General features: G+C 49.0%; 1 protein-coding gene across 4 annotated transcripts in view; it reads right to left on the bottom strand.

Moving 5' to 3' along the window:
• Window positions 1–390: 390 nt before the first annotated feature.
• Window positions 391–26,896, bottom strand: part of KMT2D (lysine methyltransferase 2D) — a 1,692,256-nt gene continuing 1,665,750 nt past the window's right edge. For all 4 annotated transcript variants that reach the window (XM_086963706.1, XM_086963708.1, XM_086963710.1 and 1 more), the window contains 3 exons: window positions 10,372–10,445; window positions 3,296–3,404; window positions 391–3,093 (listed from right to left, as the gene is read on the bottom strand). In XM_086963706.1, coding sequence (XP_086819832.1) covers window positions 3,001–3,093; window positions 3,296–3,404; window positions 10,372–10,445 — 276 coding nt within the window. In that variant the 3' untranslated portion in view covers window positions 391–3,000. The remainder of the gene's footprint in view (window positions 3,094–3,295; window positions 3,405–10,371; window positions 10,446–26,896) is intronic.

Below are 26,896 nucleotides of genomic sequence, written 5' to 3'. Positions count from 1 at the left end.
GCTGGTGCCTGAAAGCATGATTTCGCCTGCCTTCTTCTCTATTATTCGGATATCCAATGCAGTTCCGTGATTACCTGGGAATCAAATATTTAGGCTATCATGTTGCTATTAACCCCTTAAGTGCTGCCTCAGTGCATTGGCCGACGGCAGCACTACCTCCCGAGTGCTGCGCACGACCATTGGACGTCCATTCAGCACTAGTTCCAATGGACAGCGCAGCACTGGGGAGGGATGTTTAATAGCATCTATGAGGTTAAGAACTAATCCTAAATCGTTGCTTGCAGCTTATTTGTAAGAGCAAAAAAACAAAACAAAAAAAAAATCAGAAATGTTTCCTTGCTTCTTAGAGTTAACTGTGCACAAGTTAAAGAGAAAACGAAATACAAAACATGCCACATACAGTCTTTATTTTTACTTTTTTTTTAAAAAAAAGAAAAAAGAAATATTTTTATTTGTTGTTACAAAGGACAGTATTTCTGTACAGAGTGCTCACAACACAAAATAAACTCAGCTTCTTGGAAGTCTATGCTTGCCGAGGGGGAAAAATGTTATTTGGGATTGTAAAGGTAAAAACTGAAACACGTTTGAGTGTAAAACTAAGAAAAAAAATGCAGTTGTGAATGCAGATATACAGGCAAAGAACTGAAAACCAAAACAAATCACTAAAGCTGGGAAGAAGGAACTATAGTTTGTATAAAAAAATTAAAAACTGTATAGACTTGCCTAAAATCTACATTATTTTGCATCTACCATAATCTAAAAGTCTTTTGATTATTCCCAGCTCTTGAGTAATTTTACCGGCAGTGAATATCCCACCCCCCTGGTCTTGGCAACAACTCTGCGCCCTCATAAAAGGAGAGCAGAAGACAAAACGAGCCGTGTGCTGAAAAAGGGTAGACTTTTAAAATTGCGTCCAGTGGTTTTATTGGTTAAAAACGGCCTTTCTACACAAGTTGAAGTCTTATTTACAATTCATTTCTGTACAGATTTGCAGCTATTAACAGTTGCGGAAGCAGCTTCATTCATCAAACAGCAGCTCTCTCTTACTCTCCGTGGGTACCGGGCCCCATGCTGGCACCAATGTAAAAACTTGTGCCTAAGCTTCTTCCAACCCCAGGGGATGGGCATTGGAGAGGGAAACGGGGAAGAGAGGAGGAACCAAACAAAAAGGGTAAAGCAGAATCCTGCAAACAATTAAAGGCAAAAGGGGTAGAAATGAAGCACAACACCAACAGGAGCAAAATGTTCATACCTTGCCATGGGTCCAAGTAAACAGGCTGTCTACAGGAGTGGTAGAAGGGAGTAACCGTCTTGTGCGTCACAATGTAGTTGTACAATGTCACAATACCCCTGCCCACATTCCTTCCCAAGTGTACATCTGCTACCCATAAGTGAATTACAGCAGTCATTTGCATGTGTCAGGCTTTTCTGTCTTTTCCCTGTCCACCTCCCAATTCCCATTGCAGGTGACACCTGCAGAGTGCGAGAAATGTTGCGTTAAAACACACCTTGATTCTTTCAATGTATCCCAGACAAAACTCTGGTATTTTTAATACAAAAGAAATGAATGCCCCTAGCCAATCACAGCCTAGGATTCACGAGCTCCCTCCAAATGCCCAGCCAATCATAACAGAATTTAGCAGTCCCGCATTTCACTTTAAAAAATATATTACATGTATTATAAATAGATAAATAACCAATCCCTTTTAGGCTGGAAGCACAAAAAATACAAGGTTGAGATGTTGGCGGTCTGAAGCCACACTGGGTAGCAGAGGAATAAATACTGCAGGGGGCGCAAAAAAGCCCAGCATAATTAATGCAACTACCCCTCCTCACGCTCATGGCCCATTCCCCCACTGCAGCTATCTGGGACGGCTGAAGAACCTAATGTGCTGACAGATGGAGTGGGAAGATGCTTTGGGTCTTAACTGCTTGAGACAAAGTGCGAGGAGAGCCTGAGTAGGAAAGGGGTTTAGAAAGAACTTGTATTTGGGGGGACGTGTGCAACAGGGGGCACCAGGGGCAGAGTGTTCAAAAGCACTCCCCCAAAATCACTGTAGATCAGCAGCTTGCTTCAGTGCTACTCTCAGCCTGCATAAGTCACACATTTTAACAAAAAGTAATAACCCTCAAATCACTGCTTGGGGTGTTGGTACGGTCAGACCCAGACTGTCCGGCAGCGCTACACATACGCCGCTTTGCCTTCCTGGTTTTCTGGGACAGGAGTGGGGTACAGAGGGCCTTGATGTCACACACTTGCGCGCGCACACACACACACTACAGTCCGACAGGTAGAATGAGGTAGGTACGGGTTCAGGTGCTTCGTGTACTAGCGTGCACTTTCTCTCAAAAGTGTCTTGCTCCTTGAAAACATCTTCCGTGCTTTAGTCCTGGGATTGTCGAGCTGGATTTGAGTTCTCTCAAATTCTTTGTTTCGAACTGCAAGGTTGAAGAGTTTAAATGATTTTCGCATTTCTATTTTTTGTATCAAAAAGCTCTGTGGGTTTGGAAAAAAATATTCTCAATGTCTTCTCTGCTACACACATGGATCAGTCCATGGAGGACATCCTCTGTTGAGCTGTGTTTCTCAAAGGTTACCACTGATCCCTTAGTGAGGACCAGACACCCGCGCTCTCGGGCCTGTATATACTGTCGCCACCTTCAGACTCGGCCAGGACCCTCTATGCACTCTGGCCAGACTAAAGCTGAACTCTGGGACTGTGGAAGATCCGTTGATGCAGTATCCATGTCCCTAGACAGCAGTTGCAGATTTCACTTGGAGATCCCTGGTGTACCCGCGAGGGCAGACATTGGCTGCACAGGTTTCATCCAACTTGGATGGGGTTGGTCTTGGACAACCACCTAGCCCTCACAGCTCATGGCTCTTGCTCCCTTGCCCCATCAGCCTCCATAAGGTCTCTGAAGTGACCATTGCCTTTGTGCAAGCGAAGCACGTTTGGCCAGGGAGAGATTTCTACATTGTGACAGGATTGCAGAATATTAGTTCATCCATTTTCTGCAGTTCCAGGCTCCACAGTGGCATGGGATCTTATGCTGATCGTCTTCAAAATCAAACTGATAGTCGTAGGTCAGCTGTGAGGAAAGAGAAGTAATGAGAGATGCAATTAGATGGGGAGGCCATCAACATACACAACGGGGTGGGGATTAGGAATCTCTAAACATCTGACTAGAATTCATAACCAGCATGTGCATCATCCAATTATGAACGCATTCTTCACAAACAGCTATACCATCTGCTCAAAGGACAGGGGAGGCTACAGGGAACTTTCCTCACCTCTTCTCCCTTGGGGATCCGCCGGCTTGAAATTATGATGATCTTATCCTCCTTATCAAAGGTCACAACCTCAGCCACACAGTTGGGGGCACAGGAATGGTTAATGTACCTGTAAGGGAGACACAAAAAAGAGAATCGTAGGGCTTGAAAAAGGCAAATGTCTTCCACATGCATAATAGCTTCTCTAGGCCAAGTCTTGGGATCCAAGGCGAAATGGGAAAATTAAAGAAGGATGTGGCCTTACCTGGTTCCACAACAGAGTGAATGTGATTTTGGACATAGATTCTCTGAAACTCATCACACATAAAGGGCTACTGGAGCAGGGTATCTCATTGCTAAAAGCTGTGAACAGACTATCCATATTACTACTGACCAAATGTCTACCTTTTATCACCAACCCATTTCTGCCTCTACCCCCTAAAATGTCTCTTCTGTCTCCTGTCCAAAGTCAATTATGCCCTTCTAACCACACCTCTTTATGAAATCTCTTAAGGCTTCAATTCACTGGACAGCCTCCTGAAACTCCAACTCTCACCACAAACACACAGATAGATTATCAATCACATTTTACAGGCCACACGGTGAAACTTAATTAGCCCCAATTCACTGTTTTTCTTTTCCTATATACAACCCATCGGAAGGCCTCCTCAAACTGAATCTCATTAGACAGGCTCCAGACACTACAGTGTTAGGGAAAGGTTCCTTAACCCAAACTCATTGGACATGCTCCATACCAGTCAACTCACTGGACTGTCGAACAAGTTACTTACCTTCGGTAACGATATATCTGTAAGAAACATTAGTTAGTGTTAGATTCCTTACCTTAGAATATCCCCAGGCGTCAGTCTGGATCCGGAAACTTTTGCGTAGCAGTACCCCTGCGCGTCGGTAGGCGTCGTCTGCAGGCGTCCCCTGCGGCTCCGCGTCCGTCGTCGGCGTCGTGCGCCGTGATGACGTCGCTGGAGTACATAGACGCCGCCTCCGCGCGCTGACGTCAGTTCTTTGCACACAGCATTTCCGCGCCAGGAGACGCAGAGCCATGAGAGAACCAACACTGGTGCCATGTACAAACTAGGGCCCTGAAAGGGATGACCTTAACCCTAGGTATCAGTTCGCAGAACGGGGAGGATGGGTGGGTTCGGTAAGGAATCTAACACTAACTAATGTTTCTTACAGATATATCGTTACCGAAGGTAAGTAACTTGTTCATCTGAAAGAAACACGTTAGTGTTAGATTCCTTACCTTAGAATACATACCCCAGCAATACCAACCCCGGTGGTGGGTCTGCGAACCAATACAAAACTACACCAGAAAGTCCTGGAGGACAGAACGGCCAAAGAAGCCATCCCTCCGGACTTGACTGTCCAGGCAGTAATGCCTCGCAAAGGTGTGCAGCGAGGCCCACGTAGCCGCCTGGCAAATGTCCTGCAAGGGGACTCCCCGGCCCAGGGCAGTAGTAGCCGCCGTGGCCCGAGTGGAATGGGCCCTCAGCCCAACAGGAGGCTCCTTCCGAGCCAAAGAGTAGCACGCTTTGATGCAGAGGACGACCCATCGAGAGATGGTTCGTTTACAAACCGCCCGTCCCTTCTTCGCACCCACGTAGCCAACAAACAGTTGGTCATCCACCCGGAACTGGCGTGTGCGATCCATGTAAAATGAAAGCGCACGTTTTGGGTCCAGACGATGGAGCCGCTCTTCATCCTTTGAAGGATGCGGAGGCGGGAAGAAGGAAGGGAGGGTGATGGACTGCCCGATGTGAAAGGCCGAAACAACCTTGGGCAGGAAAGAAGGTCTAGTCCTCAGAACCACCTTGTCAGGATGAATGGACAGGAAAGGAGGTTGGACAGAAAGAGCCTGGAGCTCACTCACCCTCCTGGCAGAGGTGATGGCAACCAGGAAAGCCGTCTTTAAAGTCAGGAGACGGAGAGGGCAAGAATGAAGGGGCTCAAAGGGAGCACACATCAGGAAAGTTAGAACCAGGTTCAAATCCCACTGAGGCATCACAAACGGAACAGGTGGAAACATGTGAGTGATGCCTTTCAAGAATCGAGTTACAATCGGGGATTTGAACAAAGAAGGCTGATCAGGAAGCCTCAAGAAGGCTGAAAGGGCAGAAAGGTAGCCCTTGATAGTGCCCAGAGCAGAGCCCTGCTGGGCAAGAGAAAGAAGAAACAGAAGAACCTCCGAAAGAGGGGCAGAAAGAGGATCCACAGCCTTTGCTGTGCACCATGCCACAAATCTGTTCCACCGACAGGCGTATACCGACTTAGTGGAGGGACGCCTGGCTGCCAGAATAACATCACAGACTTCAGGAGGCAAGTCAAATGGCCTCAACTGCCGCCGCTCAATCTCCAAGCATGGAGGTGGAGACTGGACAGGTTCGGGTGGAGGACCGTCCCCTGCTGCTGCGACAGAAGGTCCTCCTGAAGGGGCAGGCGGATCGGGGGACCGACCGACATGCTGAGTAGCTCGGGATACCAGTACCTTCGAGCCCAGTCCGGAGCCACAAGGATAACTTGGGCCCGGTCGCGCCTGATCTTCTTCAGCACTCTGGGCAGAAGTGGTATAGGCGGAAAGGCGTATAACAGACCGCAACTCCACTCGCGCCGAAAGGCGTCGCCGTGCGAGTGCCGTCTTGGAAACTCCAACGCGCAGAACTGATGACATTGCGCGTTCTCTTCTGTGGCGAATAGATCTAACCAAGGCTCTCCCCATTGCAGAAAGATGCCTTGCGCCACGTCCGAGTTCAGACGCCATTCGTGATCCATCGAGCACCGACGGCTGAGTTCGTCCGCCCTGGCGTTCAGAGAACCTGCCAGGTGTTGAACCGTCAGAGTCACGCCCTGACGTTCCAGCCATTGCCAGAGGCGCAGAGCCTCCTGGCAAAGGGTCCACGACCCCACTCCGCCCTGTTTGTTGCAGTACCACATGGCGGTGGTGTTGTCGGTGAACACCTGCACTACACTCCCGTTGACAAAGGGGAGGAATGCCTTCAGTGCCAGACGAATCGCCCGCAGCTCCAACAGATTGATATGGAGCCGGGACTCCGCCGGAGACCAGATGCCTCTGATCTCTGCCTCTCCCAAGTGGCCACCCCAGCCCTGGAGGGACGCGTCCGTCACGACAACGTGCTCCGGTTGGGGAAGGGAGAGGGACTTGCCCCTGACCCAATCGCGGTCCGTAAGCCACCACTGCAGTTGTCTCGCAGTGCCCTCCGAGATCAAGACGTGGTCGGACAAGTTGCCCTGATGCTGGGCCCACTGAAACTTCAGGTCCCACTGCAGAGCCCGCATCCGCCACCTGGCGTGATGCACCAGAAGGATGCAGGAAGCCATCAGTCCCAGCAGCCGCAGCGTCAACCTGACCGAGACTCGGGATAGCGGCTGAAAGATGGGAATCAAAGCCTGAATATCCCGAACCCGCCGTTCCGGAGGATAAACCCGAAACTGCGCCGAGTCCAGAACCGCTCCGATGAAAAGGAGCTTTTGAGAGGGACACAGGTGTGATTTCGGCACGTTGATGGAGAACCCCAGGTCGTGCAAGAGGTCTGCCGTCATCTGAAGGTGGTGGACGACTGTCTGGGGCGAGCCCGCCTTCAACAACCAGTCGTCTAGGTAGGGGAAGACTGAAACCCCTAACCTGCGCAGATGGGCTGCGACCACCGCCATCACCTTTGTGAACACCCGTGGGGCGCTGGTAAGGCCGAAGGGGAGCACGACAAACTGAAAGTGCTCCTGGCCTACCGTGAACCGCAGGTAACGCCGGTGGGCCGGCAGGACGGGGATGTGAAAATAGGCGTCCTGCAAGTCCAACGCTACCATCCAGTCTTGCGGGTCTAGAGCAGCCAAGACCTGAGCTAACGTCAACATCTTGAACTTCTCCTTCCGGAGGAAGCCGTTGACGTTCCTTAGATCCAAGATAGGACGTAGGCCCCCCTTGTCCTTCTTGGGCACCAGAAAGTAGTGGGAATAACAACCACGCCCTACTTCTGGCCCAGGAACGCGCTCGATGGCCCCCTTGGCCAAGAGGGCCGTAACTTCCTCCTGCAGAAGTGTCAAGTGGTCCCCCGACACACGGTGGTTCTGCGGTGGCATGGCTGGAGGAGAGGTCTCGAAGGGGAGGGAGTAGCCCCTTCGGACAATTTGCAGCACCCACCTGTCCGAAGTGATCGTGCGCCAGTGAGCGTGGTGATGGCGAACCCTGCCACCCACTGGCGTCACATGGGGCCGAAAGCACGGACTAGGAGGATTTTGGGGTAGATGCTGCGGGGGAAGGTGTGGTCTGACCCCGCCGTTGTCCCCGACCGCCACCACGGCGGTTTCCACGGCCGCCACCGCGTTGGAAGGATTGTTGCGGCGCGTGGCTGGCAGCACGTGTGGGGGCGCCCCTTCCTTGGCCACGAAAGGGGCGAAACGAACCCGGTTGCTGACGCTGGGTCGAGAGACCCAAGGACTTGGCCGTGACCCTGGAGTCCTTGAAGCGTTCCAGCGCGTGGTCCGCTTTGTCACCGAACAGGTGACAGCCATCAAACGGCATGTCCATCAGGGTATTTTGGACATCAGCCGAAAAATTGGCGGATCTCAGCCAGGCGTGACGGCGAATCGCCACCGTCGTAGACATAGCCCTGCCCAGCGAGTCGGTCGTATCAAGACCACACCGAATGGAATATTTCGCTGCATCCCGGCCCTCAGCTACAGCTTGACCGAGCTTTGCCCGCACCTCCATGGGGCATTCTGGCAGCAGCTCCGCGACCGTATCCCACACAGAGTGGGTGTAGCGGCCCAAGAGGCAGGCGGTGTTGCAAGACCGCAGGCCCAAACTAATGGACGAGAAGACCTTTTTACCAAACTGGTCATACCTCTTGGATTCCCGGTCGGGCGGGGCCGACGGGAATGCGGACTGGGAGGTCGAGGCCTGGATCACCAGACTCTCAGGAGTGGGGTGGGTAGACAGGTACTTGGGGTCGTCCGGACAAGGACGGTGGCGCCTGGCCACGTTCCGATCAACAGGCGCACCTGAAGCGGGCCTGGACCACGTGCCCAACAGAACGTCAGACAAGGCTTCATTAAACGGCAGCAGAGGCTCCAAAGGGCATGACTGCGGCTTGAAGACCTCGGTGAGGATGTTAGGCCTCACGGCCGCGACGGGGAGCTCAAGGTTTAAGGCCTTGGCAGCCCTCATCAGCACCACAGAATAGGCAGCTCCCTCCACCGATGCCACGGTTGGAGGAGAGATCAAACCAGGGTTAGGGGAGTCGTCCAAACCACTGGCATCCCCCAAGTCACCCGTCCAGTCCGGGTCATACTGGCACTCGCGAGCCAGAGGGTCCTCGGACCCCTCCCAACCTTCACCGTACTCCTCATCCTCTCCGTATTCGGAGTCAATGATGAAGACCGGCTCCTCGGGGTTCATGGGCCCCATCGGCGCCGGGACCGGCGTCGTGCGACGCCCATCCGGCGCCGCGTCCGGCGTCGGAGAAGGTAAGGGGACGGCGCCGCCCGGGGCCGGCGCCGGAACCCCACCGCCGGCCGGAACCGGCAGTGGAGAACCGGCGCCGCGCGGGGGCGGCGCCGGGGGTAACCCCGATGGCAACGGCGCCGGGGAGGCCGGAAGACCAGCCGGCGCCGATCCCGAAGGCCCCTGCGGCGCCGGGGTCGGAGCCGTCGGCGACGCCGGGCCCGGAGCACCCGACGGCGCCGAGGCAGGGACACCCGAACCGCCAGGGCCCCCAGACGGTAGCACTGGGCCCGAAGGCGCCGTAGGCCCCGTCGGAGAAGCGAGCGCCCTCATGGCCATGAGGAACGCCTCGATCTCCTCAGGCGTCGCGCCATGCCCAGGGACCGGAGGGTATGAGGCAGGCCGCGCCGGCGACTCTCGCGGAGCCGCGGGGTTGGGGTCACCCGAGCCCCCGGCCGCATCGCGCGAGCGTCGGGGGGAGTCGGGGGTACGATGACGACGCCCCGACTTCTTGTGCTTCCTACCTGACGAGCCTGACGAGTGGTGTCGACTTCCGGAGCGCCCAGCGCGGCTCCGCGACCGCTCCCTCGAACGCTCCCCCGACCTCCGGCCGGACCGGGACCGCTCCCGGTCCCGACGTGGGGCCGACACCCGGAGCTCCAGCAGCTTGCGGGACCGCTCCCGCCTAGCCTTGTTGGTAAGGGCCCGGCAGTCGAGGCACGATTCCACGTCGTGGTCGGGGCCCAGACACCGGAGGCAGAGGCGGTGATGGTCTGTGACCGACATCGTGCGCTCACAGTCATCGCAATTCTTAAATCCAGGCATCCTATCAGGCACAATAGAGAAAAAAGTCGAAAAAAAAAACTTGGTCAAAGACCGGAGTACTGCTCTTCCAGATCTGCGTCCACTGGCGCGGAAAAAAGAAGAACTGACGTCAGCGCGCGGAGGCGGCGTCTATGTACTCCAGCGACGTCATCACGGCGCACGACGCCGACGACGGACGCGGAGCCGCAGGGGACGCCTGCAGACGACGCCTACCGACGCGCAGGGGTACTGCTACGCAAAAGTTTCCGGATCCAGACTGACGCCTGGGGATATTCTAAGGTAAGGAATCTAACACTAACGTGTTTCTTTCAGATACATCAGTTATCAAATGACTGAGGTAGCCTCTTCAATCCACCAACCCCCAATTAAATGTGCAGCTTCCTTAACCCCAACTGGTTTTCTTTTTCACCCACTAACTGGGTTACCAACTCAAACCACATAAAAATAGCCTACTTCACCCCCAATTCAATGAAACAGCATCTAATGGAATAAAAATCCTACTTAAAGACAAGATTGGCATATTTTCAGGTATCAACTACTGTCAGGTTAAGGAACTAAAGAAATCCCAAATTAGACAGACATTGTTGGCCCCTTTTTTTCATAAGATCACTCCATTTGCACCTCTCTTTACAAACCTCACTCACCAAAAGCCTAATTAATGTAAGCCAAAGAACCATCTACTTTCATTTAAATTGTCTCCTTGAATGGATATTATTCAGCAGCAGTTCACTGCTTTATACCGGTTACCCAACAAAGAAACACCCCCTTAAAACACCTTTTAGAAATGACTTACCTAGCAGGCCCTCCTGTTAGCGTTGCATCGATCACATGTTCGTTGTTGATACGGAACATGTAAATGCCTCGATTCTAAAAATAATAAATAAATTCAATCAAGAATAAGAAATCAAAAAACATGAAGCATAGACCATAAAACATACCCAAAGCACTTCTCAACAAGAAACAGGGTCCCAGCCAACAAACACCCTGTCACCATTCTCTCAACATTACAGAGATGCCAGAAATCTGTAGACACCTGCCACAGGTACCAGCTTCTGGACAGGTACCATCAAGGGGGAGGGGAGGGATATATTTATTACTAAGGCAGGAGACGGGTACATTTATTAAGGTATTTTGGGAGAAGCGTTGTGACAAAAACACTTTCAGCAGGACAATAGGTCAAACATCACTTCGTACTTTAAGAAGAAAGGAAAACATTACTTCCCTACAACAATCAGTTGGCAGCTTGTACTACTGTAGATTTACATGTCCTTCCGGATGTAAGACAGATGGACCCCCATCAGCTGTCCTGAGGGGGGTGGAAGGTGCGAGGGGTGTAAATAAATGGAAGAGCATAAACGCAATAGATACTACAGGATCTACTGGTAAGGAGAAAATGCCAGATCCTGACTCCGAGGAATAGGAACGTATTTTCGACTGGTCACAGTGTGGAGTATTCCAGTATTTGGCAACATACTGTGTCGCCTCACGGTTATAGATGGCCTTCAGGTTCATTAATGAGCAGTTGCAACAGGCTTTGGAGTCATGACCCAGCCACCAAAGACATATGGTGGGAATCCGTCACACAAAGCTGCTTGTGAAAGTCTCTACAAGTCTTGAACCATGTGTTTTTAGGGGGGAATACTTTACCTTACACATTGGCATTTAGAGTAACATTTTGTGGAAAAGTAGTCTTTTGAAGAGACAAGAGGTAGCTTTGAATCCACATCTGATGGCGCAGAAAGAAAGGAACTGAAAATGGCATGCATAGGAAGCACATATGCCGCCCACGTCACTTGTGGAGAACGTTGTCGGCATGGAACAGTACAACGCCACGTACCGGCACACAGGAGGAAATGCTAAAGACTTTCATGATCCAGTCTGATGCCTGGGGAATATTTAAATGGTGATTAATCTGGGGTTAGAAGTATCCATCAGAATGCAGCGTTTAGCTACCTTATTACTTGTCTTGTACAGAGTGTTGAACTAAAGGCATTTCTTGTGGTACAGAGTCTGCAGGACATTATGGCTTACATCTTTCATATAGTTTATACATGCCCTGGTCCTTAGTACCAATTTGTCCAGAAGGAAGACAGTGCAGAGCAGTTGCACCACAGACACCTTTAGACTTGCTGACATTCATGATGAGGGAGTTCAAGAGTGATAATGAACTGATATGCACTATTTCGAAGGGCATGCACATAAGGAAAGCTAAAATCATTATTCAGATCCCATTGTGGCACAAAAATCCACTTGCTGGGAAACATGTGAGAGCAGATATTTATGAAATGCATGACAATGGGCGACAAAAAATACTGATCAAATTAACACAATGTCAAAATGGGCTAAAAAATAACCTTTCAACAGTAAGTCTATCCTGAGGTAATGAAAGATTAAAAAAGCCCACATTTCTTAAATTCTGGCTTGTAAGGAGTCAGTGTTTTGGGTCACAGCAGGCAACAAATTTGAAAGGGCATCTAGCAGCAATGATGATGCCAACCATCTTGGTTGGCAAGTAAAAAGCATTGCATTGCTGTCACTCAATCTACAAGCATGGAGGTGTAGATTGAGGAGACAGGGATGCAGGATTCTGCCCTGTTGTGGAGACATGAAGTGGTAGCCTTGTGGGAGGAGGGGGCCCGCAAATGCTCAGGAGCTCTGATTACCAAATCATCCAGGTCTAGTATGGGGTGATTGGATGAATTGCGCCTGGTCTAACCCGAGCTGTTACAGAACTTGAGGCTGTAGAAGCAACAGTGGAAGCATGTTAAACAACCCTTGATTCCATTGCAACCAGACCAAGTCTTTGAACAAATTGTAGTAAGGATAAGATCTTGTCTGCAGACATTGCTATGTTAGCATAAGTGAGCTATATGCTTAGACACCATCTTGCCGCTTTTGCACACAACACTTCATGCTTCTGTTCTCGTAAATAAAACTGCTTGCTTTTCTTCACATGAGAACGGTCTGTTTTTCACAAGTACAGGCTTACACCACGACCTCAGTCTGCACAGAGTGTTCAAGGTCGAATAACAATGTATGCTGTTAATTCATGTTGATCAGTCCCACTCACTTAGACATAACACGAACGCAGCTGAAAATAACTAACTCGGGTGCTTTTAATATTGCATTGCATGCATGTAGGGAGCACTTGGAGAAATCCTTTCCATCTACAAAGAGCTGTGCTTGACCTGGGATGTGATTCACTTCATCTGATCTTGGAGGTATGGGGTTCCCCATTTTAACCAAGAGATCTTCTATTATAAATATTAGCTCCTAACCTGGGGAGGGTGGTACACGGCGCTATAGTCCTGGTTCCACTATCATTATAATATGATTTCTCCTTTTGTGTTTTATGGAAATGTAACAATGCTGATTGTATGATTTTTATGCATCTTTTTACAAGGAGTGGTATGGGTGGAAAGGCGCAAAGAAGGCCTGAGCTTCCTTCGCAAAGAAAAGCGTAGCCGAGCAAGAGCCACCTTGAAAGCTCCAGTGAGGAAAACTACTGACATTGCGTGTTTGTAAAAAAGTGCCCTCTTTTTGCATGGTTGCCCCCACGTTTTTTCCCTAACTATTGATGTACTTTGATGGAGTGTGCCCTGGGGTACTGCCACCCAGGTACCCAGGGCCTATGTTCTTTCCCTAAACTGCATTAAAACACAAGCCAATTGGCACTTTTTGGCCACATGTCAGTCACTTATAAATAGTACCCTAGGTACCAAGTGCACTGTGGCCAGGGAAGGCCTCAAAGGGCTGCAGCACTTATTGTGCCACCTTTAGAGGCCCTGTACCTTTACACACACACACACACACACACTGCCATTGCAGACTGCATGTGTTGGTGCAGAGCAAAGTGAAGAGTCGACATGGCACACATTCATGTGTGCCATGCCTACAACCAACTACCCAAGCATAGGTCAGCCACCCTTCTAGCTGGGCACTATACCAGTCGTGACGGTACAGGTGCATGAGCCCTGTACCCATACAGTTAGACATTGTAAGTGCAGTAATGCCATTACGTGTATATGGTACTGTGAGGTTGTCATTACAAACTCCACAGTACCTTAATGGCTTTACTGAAAACTGGGAAGTTTAGTATCAAACTTCTCAGCCCATTAAACCCGCACTAATGCCAGTGTGGGATTTAAGGAAAAATACACTCAGAGGGCATCTGTAAGATGCCCTAACACTATTGTCCTGGCTGAGTGGCTGCTCGCCAGCTGCCACCACCAGACATATTTCTGGACCCCCTGGGTCGGCAGCCGGCTGCTCCTGGGGTCTGAAACAATGCACATGCTGGGACGAGGTGACAAGCCTCCTCCCCCAGGATGGGCAGGGTCCATGAAGGGGAAGCTGTAACGACTTACTACCTTTGTGAGCTACCTCAGCCATTTGCGGCTTCCAGCAACGGGCCCCCACCGGTTCAGACCCAAACTTTGGGCAGGAAAATCGGCAGGAAAACCAAGTGAGGAAGGGAGGTGGGTCCACCTTTGCCAATCCCACCCCTCAGGTGGACTAGGTGAGGTGTAGCAGAAATCTCAGTCCCCGCCATCTAGCAGATGGGAGGACCCAGGCAGACAGAGGCATATGCCCCCTTTCCACTGGAGGGTGGTATAATAGGGGTGTACCCATCCCAAGGAAGGGAACCATTGGTCCTGACCTTTACTTACCTGTAATACCCCTAAATCTAGTATTTAGGGGCAACTCCGAACCTTGCCTCCTCAGTCAAAAATCTATCAGAAGGAGGACAGAAGAAGCTGTGCTGAACTAAGATGAGGAGGAGGGCGCCCACTGACTTGGCCCCAGCCCTACCGGCATGCTGGCACCTGGAACCTGCTCCAGCAAAATCCCGTTGTATTCTGCAGCCAGAAACCCTCAAGAACCCTAAGGACCTGCCCTGCCGTCCAAATCCAAGACGGTCTCCCATGAGCACCGGATTTGCTCACCAAACAGACCCTGGCTCTGGCAAAATCTGCAAGTCTGCACCACTCTGCATCAGACGCCCACGGCTCGAGTTCAAGTGGTCCAACTCCACGAGGAGGTCACCCCGGCGATCCTGACCTGAGATCTGGTAATCGCGGGCCAGCCTCAAATCTCCAATCGACGCCTGAAGCCCCTTTTCTGGAGGACCTCCTCCCCCCGGCCCCACCTGGTAAGAAAACCCGACGCCTAAAGACACCCGACGTCCCACAGCCTTGGATGGCCCAACCGACGGTGTCCCAGCATCCCAACTTTCCTCTCCAACCGGTGATCACCTCCAGAAGATCTTCGTCCCAGAGCCTGCAGTCTTTGTTGCAAACGGAGAATCCCCATTGAAAACAACAGGGCACCCGAGCCAAACCAGTAACCTGCACCCAGCCACCCCTGGGCCGCTGCAGGTGTACTTTGGGTGCTAACTCGGATCCCCCTTTGCCCTGAGCCTAACACCAGAAGCTTTGCTCCCACAACCTTGTGCTCTGCTCGTGAGCAGCCACCAACCGGAGGCCCCCTATCCCCCACTGGATAGCATAGGGCCTCAGCACTCTGCATCCGGCCGCCCTAGTGCAGCTGAGGGTGCTTTGAGTGTGCATTCTTGACCCTGGGGGAACCATTATCCTACCCCCAGAAAACCAAACCCCAAACCCAAGTACTTACCTTGAGACCGATAATCTCATTTCCTCCCGTAGGACTGCATTGACTGCTTTCTTGTGTAAATTGTTCGAAGTGTGGAGTTGGTTTTGTAGGAGAACTTGAAAAACTGCAGATATATCTAAAAACTGCTTTACTTACCTTTTCTCTAGGAAATAGCCCAGTGTGATATCTAGGCATATCACACGGAGTAAAAAACGTAATCCATAAAGTAATCTGAAAAGTAATCAAAAGTGTTTTAACAGTAATTTATACTGTATTGAAATTATTTACAAACCTGTAACAAAGTCATTTTCATTCAGCTTGCTTCTATTGTTCAACCTGCCTTGAAAAGTACCATGTACACTTACCTGTACCAGGCTTACTTGGTTCTAGAAAATAAATATAACTAAATAATATTTTAATACAAACAAGTTGGTCTGAATCCAGGCTTCGAGTGTGTGACATCACTTGCTGCCTGAGTGTGCACTGAAAATGCTTAACACTACCATCTGATAAAGCCTTACTGCGCGCCCACACTACCACAAATAGAGAGTAAGGTTTTATTTACTTTTACCTATGCCTACCTTTGGGGTGCCACTGGACTCTGTGCGTAATATATCTCACTTTGGTATATTATATACAGAGCCATCCTACAGTGTTCTCTTCGGAGGCAAACAGATCTATCCAAGGCTCTCCCCACCAGTGGAGATGCCACTCGGGATCCGCAAGACACCTTCGGCAGAGCTTGTCCGTCCTGAGGTTCAGAAAACCCGACAGGTGTTAAACCACCAGGGAAATTCCCTGTTGTTCCAGCCAAGTCCAGACACGGAGGGCCTCTTGACAGAGTCTATGACCCCACTCCGCCCGGTTTGTTTCAGTACCACATGGCGGTAGTGTTGTCTGTGAACCCCTTCACAAGCCTTCCCTTTATCTATGGCAAAAAGGCTTTCAGTGCCAGCCGGATCGACCGAAGCTCCGACAGAATGATATAGAGCTTGGCTTCCGCCTGAGACTAGAGTCCTCTGATCTCTACCTCCCCCAGATGGCCACCCCATTCCAGAAGGGATACATCTGTCACTACTGTGAGATCTGGGCGGGTAAGGGTTCTGCCCTTGAACCAATGGCAGTCTGTTATCCACCACTGCAGATCTCTCACAGTGCCCTCTGAAATCTGAACCAGGTCGGTAAGATTTCCTCGATGCTGAACACATTGGAACTTCGGGCCCACAGCAGAGCCCGCATGTGCCATTGTGCATGGGTCACTAGCAGGATGCAGGAGGCCACGCGGCCCAACAGACTCAGTCATTCTCAAAGAAATCCAGGATAGAGGCTGAAACATCGATATCATAGCCTAAATACCCTGGACTCGCTGTTCGGGAGGATAGGCCGGAAACACCACTGTGTCCAGAAACGCTCCAATGACAGGGAGTATCTGAGAGGGGGTCAGGTGTGACTTTGGCATGTTTATAGTGAACCCCAGCGAATTCAGCAGGTTCACCGTAGTGTGGAGATGGGAGACAACTGTTTGAGGCAAGCCTGCCTTCAAAAACCAGCCAATCGAGATAGGGAAAGACTCGGAACCCCTGATCTCCACAGATGGGCTGCAACCCTTGCCATCACCTTTGTGAACACCTGAGGGGCACTGGTGAGGCCGAAGGGAAGCACTGCAAATTGAAAGTGCTCATGGCCAACCGTAAACCACAGGTAGCGACAATGGAAAGGTAGGATGGGGATATGAAAATAAGCATCCTGCAAGTCCAGTGCTACCATCCAGTCTTCGGGGTCCGGGGCAGACAAGACCTGAGCCAGGGTGAGCATCTTATACTTCTCCTATTTGAGGAGTTTGTTGAGGGTTTTGAGGTCTAGGATAGGACGAAGGTCTCCGTCCTTCTTTGGGACCAGAAAGTAGCGGGAATAACAACCACTACCTACTTCTGGCCCAGGAACTCTCTCTATACCTCCCTTGGCCAAGAGAGTCTTGACTTCCTTGAAGAGTAAGGCAAGGTGATCCTCCGTGAGCCGATCGTACACTGGAGGTACAGATGGTGGGGTAGAGTTGAAGGGGAAGGAATAGCCCCTTCAGAGTATTTGCAATACCCACTTGTCCGATGTGATGTTTCGCCAGTGGAGGAGAAGAGTTATCCTGGGGGATCGGACAAGGAAGGTTTTGCAGTGGAGGAGGGCTTGGCTAGACTTCTGGCTTCCCGACCCACGTGCTGGGGTGAACCGCGTCCACAGACACGCAGAGGTTGCTGAACTTGCAGGGCCCGATGGCCAGAGAGGGGTTGACGCAGTTGATAGCAGCTTCCGTCGCTACGAATGAAGCAAAACAATGATGAGGCCCTAAGGAATGTGGTGAGGCCCAAAGACTTGCCCGTAGCTTGCGAGTCATTGAAACTAACAAGGGCAGTATCCACTTTGTTTCCCAAGAGACGGTAGGCATTAAAGGGCATGTCCATGAGGTTAGCCTCGCCATCCCCCAAAAAACCTGATGTTCTCAGCCAAGCGTGGCAACGAATGGCCACCATCATGGAAATCGCTCTGCCTAGCGAGTCCGTCGTGTCCAAGCAACATCTGATGGTGAACTTAGCTGCGGCTTTCTCGTCTGAACTAGTATGGTAAAGTAGAGTCCTGTCCTCCGACGAGACTCTGGGCAGCACTTGCACAACCATGGCCCATATCGAATGGGAATAGCACCCGAAAAGGCATGCAGTGTTCACTGACCGCAATGCCAGACTGGCGGAAAAAAGATTCTTCTTTCTGTACCTCTCCAGTCTCTTGGATTTCCTGTCCGGGGGTGTGGAAGGGAACGTTCCACGTTAAGTGAAAGCCTGGACCACCAAGCTAGGTGAGGTGAGGTGGATGGCGAGAAAAAGTAGGTCACCCAGTGCAGGGCGATGGCGGCGGGCGATCATCCTATTCACAGGAGCCCCTGTGCTGGGTTTGGACGATGTACCCAGAAGGAAGTCTGTTAAGGCCTCATTAAAGGACAGTAGGGGTTCCGAGCTGGAGACCCCATGCTGCTGGACCTCTGTCAAGACATTAGTCTTGACCACCACTGTAGGAAGCAGCAGGTCCAGGACCTCGGCAGCCTTACGCACCACCATGGCAAATGATGCTCCTTCACCTGTAGCCAAGGGTAGGAGGGGACAGCATGCCAGAGTCTGGGGAGGTGTCCAAACCACTGGCGTCACCCAACTTCATACCAGTCCACATCTTGTTGGTGCTCCACCTTCCAATCCTCTGCCTCCATCCCCAACCCTTCAGAATAGGGCGTGGTGAACAGCATGGAGCCATACGGCTCGGTCGGCGCCGGTCTTGGCGTCGGGGGATGCCCAGCCGGCTCCGCGTCGTCAGGAATGAGGATCAGGGAGACGCCGCCGGTGGGTGCTAGCGACGTAGAGGATCTCGGCGTCAGAAACAACACCATGGAAGGTTGCTCTGGAGGTGCGACCGGCGTCTGTCTAGACCCATGATCAGGACCAATTGGAGGCCGTGGCACCAAGGCCGGAGCTGCAGGGGGACCGTGACCGACATGGTGCGATGACAGGTGACACATTACTTGAACCCCGAAGTCGTCTTCCTCGACATGCCTAAACAACAACAAAGTCGACAAAAGGGTCGAAAAAAGTCCGTCAACAATGGGGATAGCTCTCTTCAACGGATCATCACTGGCTGGCGTGGAAAGAAAAGAACAGACGTCAGTGTGCCGGACATTGGCGGTTATATTGAAGACACGGACGTGACGACGACGAACACTACGCCAACGACATCACGCAGAAAAAACGGATGCAATCCACCGGTATGCAGGAGCACTGCTAAGTAAAATCTTCTGGACCCAGCCTGCCACCTGGAAGTCCAAAGGTAAGGAATCTGCGGCTAGATACCTCTATCAGATATGAGGGATAGCTATGAGTAGTATGCTCCCGGCCCGTTTAATATAATGCAATCATATTGTCTGTTCGTATTAGTACCACTTTCTGGTGTAGGTGATTATTAAAAGCTTTGAGGGCTAGCTTAATTGCTAGCATCTCTATATGACTGATGTGCAGATGTGTCCGAGTTATTGCTCGTAGACTGTGAATTCATATGTGCTCATCATTCCACTACTTCAGACAGCAATTCATTCGGTGCTGGCCCTACCAACTCCAGATCTTGCAGATGCCCCTCTGCTTGAGACAATGGAGACTACAGAATGCGTTGAAAGGGGCGCATATGTAGACGAGCATGTGGTGCAATGGCTACGCATACCTAAAAGCCTCATCACTACTTTTACTGTAAGGTGAGCTTGTGGTTGAAAAAGGTAATGTTTCTGAAAACGTTTTCACTCTTTCTGGACTTGTGTAAACTTTGGCTGTATCTGAATGGAGAGTTTCACTTAGGAAAGGCTGAATTTGGAATGGCTGCAGATGAGATTTTTGGATATTGAGGGTAACCCCTAGTTTGTGCAAAAGGTTGATAACCTGCTGAGTGTCTTGAAAACACCGTAGGTAGCTTGGGCTTTTGATCAGCCAATCATCTAGGTAGGGGAAGATATGTATTCCCTCCCTTCTGAGCTTAGCCACAATTGCTGCAAGGCACTTTGTGAAAATCCCTGGAGCTGTAGTGACCGAGAGGGCTCGCACCCTGTATTGACAGAATTGCCCATTTAGTTTAAAACCTAGATAATGACGGTGTGCTGGATGAATAGGGATATTAATGTGAACAAGACATTTATCTGTAGCAGTGGTATCACCTCTTGCAGTGTGACCATGTGAAAAACTTTTGAGGAGATGTACCTGTCGAGTAGCCTGAGATCTAGGACAAGCCTTAATGTTTTGTCCTTTTTGGGGATGAGAAAAAGGGAGTATACTCTGTGTCCCTTAAGTATTAAGGGTACTAATTATATTGCTCCTTTTTGAAGGAGAAAAAAGATCTCCTCCTGTAAAAGTGTAAGATTTTCTTTTGGCGTATTTGTAGTTTTGGTAGAATTGTGGGTAGAGTCTGAGTTCTAAACAATACTCATTTTTGATTATAGATGGCACACATTGATCTGTGGTGATGTCTTGCTTTTGTGGATAGAACTTTTGTAACCTTCGCCTGGTGTTATATGTTGTTGGGGAGGTGGTCACTGTATTGGAGGGGTGGGGGTTTTGGTAGTGGTTGCACGGCCTCTACCTTTATTTCAATAATTTGTTTTGTAGAAAAATCCACTGGTAAATTAACTCTGATAGGAGCCCAGCTGTTTATTGCTGAAGTCAGCAGAGAAACCTCTTCTGGTTGCATCCCTGTACTGACCCCTACGAAAGGAATCACGCACAGTGTTGATATGTTTGCAGGGTCCCCTTTGCTCTAGCCGTTTGTGTTCTTTTATAGCCTGTCTAGTATTTCATCCACCTGTGGCCCAAATACTTTTTGCCCATCAAAAGGTAAATTGAGCAGGTGGTGGTCTACATCTGGTTTGAAGCCAGAGACTCTGACCCATGTATGGCATCCGATGAGGATACTGGTGTGAACTTTGCAGGCGCTTGTGTCTGCGGAGTTTAAAGCACAGTGTATAGTGACATTAAATATAGCCCTGCCTTCTTTTACCAATTGTGTTCCACTTTGTTGTTAATGATCAGGGGGGTGTTGCAGTAGTTCCAACATTTCATCCCATGTGGTCAGACTGTATCGGGAGAGTAGTCCCACAGAATTTCAACCATGCGTGTGGTTGGCTGCTTGTGCTGCCATACAAACGGCAGCATCAAATGTCCTACTCTCTATCTGTAGGAGGTGCATGCCCTGTGTCTTGTGAATTTGGCCTTTTCCTGGCTTCATGAATCACCAATGATCCAGGTGTAACTTGGCCCTTAATATATTCAGGGTCCAATGGGCAGGCTTTATATTTCTTTTCAATAAGAGGGGGGGGGGACTACCTTAGATTTAACTGGCAGTCTAAATATGTCAAGTGTGGAAGAGAATATATCTTTAAGCATAGGGAGCAACTTAGCTCTTTTTGCAACCTGAGTCTTTCAGCCAGGACATCATCTTCTTGTGACAGTGTGTAAGCGCAACGTTTTGTAACTGACTGAACCACCATAAACATGAACAATGGACTACGTATTGCCGTGAAACACAGAGAGTTGCCAACGGCTGCCACCTTACCATGTCTTCTCACTAATTTACATCTAACTATAGTGACAACACTTCCACTAGCATGACTGCTGCAAGTATTATGAACAGCCTGTCTATCATTGCAGTGTAACCAGAGAGCTTCAAACAATTGTGGACCTGACACACCCCTTCACCCCCACCAGCTTCCGGCTGACCAAAGTTTGACATTCAACAATCAAACCAAATAAAATTAAAAGAAAAGAACATGAGTGAAATCTTACCGTAAAAAAGTGCATAGTGGTGCCATTTCCTGATCATAAACAATTAAACACAATAACTGCATTTTCTTGATACACAGTTACAGCACTATTCAGGCATGGTTGTTAGAACATGCTTACAATATATGCATATTGACACTTTTAAAGAGTAACATCTAAAACAAAAGTCTCACATGTAATAACTGGGTGGGTTTGCAAACCCCCACTGCTAATTGCAAGTAAACAGTGAAACTAATGCAAAGGATGTAGAAAACATCAGAGTCAAAAATATGTACACTTATATTGTGAAAGGTATTGGTGGATGCCTATAATAGACACACCATATCTAATTTGTTTTTTAATCCATGTGATACCATGGTATTGAGGAATTTTCTCCACCAGATCTCCATTTGGGATAACCATTTAGCATTGTCACGGTCTGGCAAAATTGTAATCTTCTCTAATATTTGGAATCGGAGTTGGGGAATAGTATGGTTACAATCTGCCCAATGTGTGGCCAAACTAGAATTAACTGCTTTGTTTCTTATGCAACTTTTATGTCCTGTAATCCACACCTTAACTTTTCTTTCTGTTTTGCCTATATACAATTTCCCACATGGGCATTTAATTGCTGTAAATCACAAATGAGGGGTTGCAATCAGCTTGGTCACCAAGTTTGATGTAGTTACCAGTTAGCGGATGTAAAATTGTGGAACCAACAATCACATTATTGCAGTGTGTGCAATTTAAACATTTCTTCATGCCCGCTCGGGTCAGTAGCGCACGGTCTGGTCGAGATTCTTTTGTTAACCGCTCCTTTAAGTTGTTGCTCCTGGTGTAAGCAAACAACGGTTTGTTAATGAATAAGCCTTTGAAGTCATCTTCATTCTGCAGCAGCTCCCAACGACTCATCGCTATTTTTCTGATTTGATCAGATTCCGTCGAAAAGGTGCAGATTACAGAACATAAAAGTCGCATAAGAAACAAAGCAGTTAATTCTAGTTTGGCCACACATTGGCCAGATTGTAACCATACTATTCCCCAACTCAGATTCCAAATATTAGAGCAGATTAACATTTTTCCAGACCGTGAGAATGCTAAATGGTTATCCTGAAGGGAGATCTGGTGGATAACATTCCTCAATACCATGGTACCACATGGATTGAATGATAAATAGATATGGTGTGTCTATTATAGGCATCCACCAATGCCTTTCACAATATAAGTGCACATATTTTTGACTCAGATGTTTTCGAAATCCTTGTCATTAGTTTCACTGTTTTCTTGCAATTAGCAGTGGGGGTTTGCGAACCCACCCAGTTTATTACATGTGAGACTTTTGTTTTAGATGTTACTCTTTAACAGTGTCAATATGCATATATTGTAAGCATGTTCCAACAGCCATGCCTGAATAGTGCTGTAACTGTATATCAATAAAATGCAGTTATTGTGTTTGATTGTTTATGATCAGGAAATGGCACCACTATGCACATTTTTACGGCAGGATTTCACTCATGTTCTTTTCTTTTAAGTTTATTTGGTTTGATCGTTGAAGGCCACACATTGTTCAGCCAGAAGCTGGTGAGGGTGAGTCAGTTCCACGATTGTTTGAAGCTCTCGGGTTACACTGCAATGATAGACAGGCTGTTTATAATATTTGCAGCAGTTATGCTAGTGGAAGTGTTGTCACTATAGTTCGATGTAAATTAGTGAGAAGACATGGTAAGATGGCAGCCGTTGTCGGCAACTCTCTGCGATTCACGGCGATACGTAGTCCGTTGTTCATGTTTATGGTGGTTAAGTCAGTTTCAAAACGTCGCGCGTACGCGTTTGCGGATTATTTCCAATTTGAGCGATTTGAGTGTGGACATTGGAGCTTAAGTCGTCCCAAGGTAAATTCTGTCTTCTTTTTTCAGTGGAGATCGGGGAGGTTTCAAAAGTGGCATGTGGTAGTCATTTTATTCCGTTTTTTCACAGAAGCCGTAGGAACTTTGTAAAAGGTCTTATGTACAAGAAGATTTGATTCAAGTTTGTTGACCCAGCTGAAGCGGCGCTGTGAACCGGGCTGCACTCCAGGAGTATGTAATCACGGTAAGGGAAGATTTTTTTCCCTTCGTGCAGTTGTGGGCATTTATGGGCATTGTTTTCAGTTTATTTCGATTTATTACAGAAAGAGTACGTTTTTATGGGATTGGAAGCCTGTCGGTCCGAGTGAAAATAGTAGCACATCGATTGAAGACAGAATCTTTCGAGTGCGTGTTTCAGCTTCGGTAAATATGATGTTTTGTATTTATCGTATCTACTTTTTTGATCAAAACAGACCATATTCAGAGGGTTGGTTATTATGCACATTTTTGCAGATGTCCATGTATTTCCTGGACCTGTAGTATAAGGATTTTCAATAATGCTGGCAACGGGTGGCAAGTCAGGTAATGAGCGTGAAAAGAGTTAATCCATCAACATTCAGATTGCAGTCTAAAAGCGTTGACACATTGTTTGTTATGTTACAGCGGTTTCGTGGCATTTACTGTTGAGCTGGTCTCTCATTGAGTTGACTATTTTTGCTAGAGTAAGTGGGGCCATTTTTTTGTTTAGAGAGATGTAGGCACCTTAATGCACAAGTTACTACTTGTTTAACGATATATCTGTAAGAGATATTAGTTAGTGATAGATTCCTTACCTTAGAATATTACCCAGGCGTCAGGCTGGATCCGGAAAGTTTTGCTTAGGAGTACCCCTGTGTAGGAGAGTAGGGTATGCTTCCTATGGTCACCCCCACTTTTTGCTGTGATTCTCTGGTTTTTCGACTTTAGTGTGGTTGTGGGCCTGCTAATCAGACCCACAGCCCAGCGGTTCTCTCTCTAAATTGATACCATGTACTTTAGGTACATACCTGATTGGGTATTGGGTCACCTTTGTGAGCCCGTGTATAGTGTACCAAAGGTACCAAGGGCATAGGTGCATCCAAGGCCTACCAGGGGCTGCAGCATGTATTATGCCACCCCTGGCTGGCCATCAAAACTGACACCACAGGCTGATCACTCAGCCTGGGCAAGGTGGTGTAATCACCCTTTGCTTAGATATAGTATACCTATTTCTACCCTTATATATAGACACATATATACCTATAAGTCACTCCTATGGCAGGCCTTGACAATCCTGAAGGCAGAGTGCTTAGTTTTATGTGAGAGCTGAGCCCCTCTGCAGCTTTCAGAACTATCTCCCTATAGCTGTTCTATGATATAGTCATACCATATACTCTTAAGTGCATTATAACCCTCGCGGTTAATGCTAACTTTAGTTTGGCTTTATCAAAACATGCTGTGTAAGGTGTCAAACACTTTGGAATACTACCCCCCCCCCGCCAGTTCTGGCGGCGGGGGTAGCATTCCACCCTTCTAGAGGGAGAAAACCTGTAGTTATTGCTTTACCCAGTTAAAGTTAAACACAGCCTCAGCATCACAAAATGGATGTTGCTGCCACAGACACGAGTCTGACCCCCTGCTGCTGGACGAAACTCCGGCAAGGGAGGCCTGGACAATAGGTTTCCTGCCAACCTCCCCAGACAGCCTGTAGTGTATTGGGGAAGGGTGGGGTGAATGGAAAGATGCTTTTCCAGACACTGCCTGGGGCACACAAGGTGCTCCATGTATAGCCCGGTTCAAACCAGTTGGCGCGAAACTGGACAAAGAAAGGGGTGTAACCACCCCCTTCTCAGGGTCAACCCATAGGAGGGACCTAGCAGGTAATCCAGCCCCTAAAATTAGTATAAAGATAGGAGCTGTGTCTAGAGACTAGATTAATCCTGGAAGAAACTTTGATACAAACTCTTGAACCTTCAACGTTCTATATCGACTAGAAGACTGAAGACATCTCCCTTGTGGTCAAGGGGTGACCACCCTGTGCAAACAGGCACCACCAGTATCTTGCCGGTTCGCTTTGTCGACGCTCCTGCTGGAACCCGAAGACTCAGCTACTCAGGAACTGGACTTTCAGACTTCTCTGACTCCGATCCACATCAAAGCTGAGACCCGTGGCGGACAAGAGAGACGTGGGACCGGACACCCTGGACATCCTGCATTTTGCTAACAGGGCCACTACCGAGGCACCCTCGAAGTTGTGCATTGGGGTTTGAGAAGCCCCAGACCCGAGCACTATTTGCACCGAAGCTCAGCCAACCACACTCCACAAGTGCCACGTGGGGCCTGCTCCTGCATTTCAGCTCGACACGTCTTCCCGGTTGCTAGCCCGTTGGCTAGTGAGCCCTCTGAAGACGAACCTTCGAAACTAAACTGCTTTCCTGGTTGCTCCAAGCTTGATCCAGCTTCCCTCCAAAGGAGAAGCTCCCCAGACCTTGCTGGTCTGACTCGAAGCCCATCTTCACTTCCTGCGTGGATTGCAGTTACCAAGGCTTGTTGGGTCCAGTCCGGATACCGACACCGCAGTCAACTAGATCCTTCGTGGGACAGCTCAAATTCAGTTCCTGGTCGTCGTCGTAGCCTCCTGGTCCTCGTGGCTGCGGAGACAAGCTTCACCTCTTCACTTGAATCAACTCAACATCGCCTTGTTCCTTCCTGGTCACTGGCTAGTGACCCAGACTCTGTTCCCTTTGCTTTCAGGTTCTTCTAGTCTCCGATCCACCCTTGGATCCACCCGGACACTTTTCCTCTGGTCGCCTGCAGCTCTTCTTTGCAGATCTCCATAGAAAACATCGACGAAACCAGACACGAAAAGACACCTATGCATCCGGCTTCCCTGGGTGAGGTAACTAGAGTACTCCGGTGCTCCCATGGGTGTTGACTCTCGAAGTGTCCTAGTTTAGAGGGGTTTTACCGTAGTCCATCCGGAAGTGTCTTAAAACTGTAACTTTGTAACTTTTACGTTTTCCATTGTAAGTCAATGGTAACTTGCGCCTGTGTTTAGACACTGCACGCGTCTCCCGTGGGTCTCCTACTTCCTGACCTTTGTTTGTCTAGTGTAGCCCCAGCGATTCCATAGGCCCTAGGCCTATTCCTGAAGTGGTTCTTATACCACTTACTTAGTATATGGTTTGAGAGGCCCCTAGGGCAGAACTGTATTTGTGCAACTTATAGTATGCTTAATGAGTAACTTGTGATGTATTTCGATCTCTGACCTCAAAGAGTTCAGACGGGTTGTATTGGAAATAAATACATATATATTTGATATATACCTTGTGTGGTGTCCTTTCATTTGGTACTCAAGGGATTATAATTGGTAAAACAGCTTGCTTCACATGCTCTCTGAGGTTTTAGCCTAAGACTGCTGGTCCATGCTACCACTAGGATAGCTTGTCTATAGGGTTGACTTTACAACCACCATCAATAAGGGTCGTTTAGACTGGTGCAGGGTGCCCAC

The sequence above is a fragment of the Lissotriton vulgaris genome, chromosome 1_1, assembly GCF_964263255.1.
Source record: "Lissotriton vulgaris chromosome 1_1, aLisVul1.2, whole genome shotgun sequence".
NCBI lineage: Eukaryota > Metazoa > Chordata > Amphibia > Caudata > Salamandridae > Lissotriton > Lissotriton vulgaris.
This window is presented reverse-complemented; position numbering and strand designations above follow the sequence as displayed.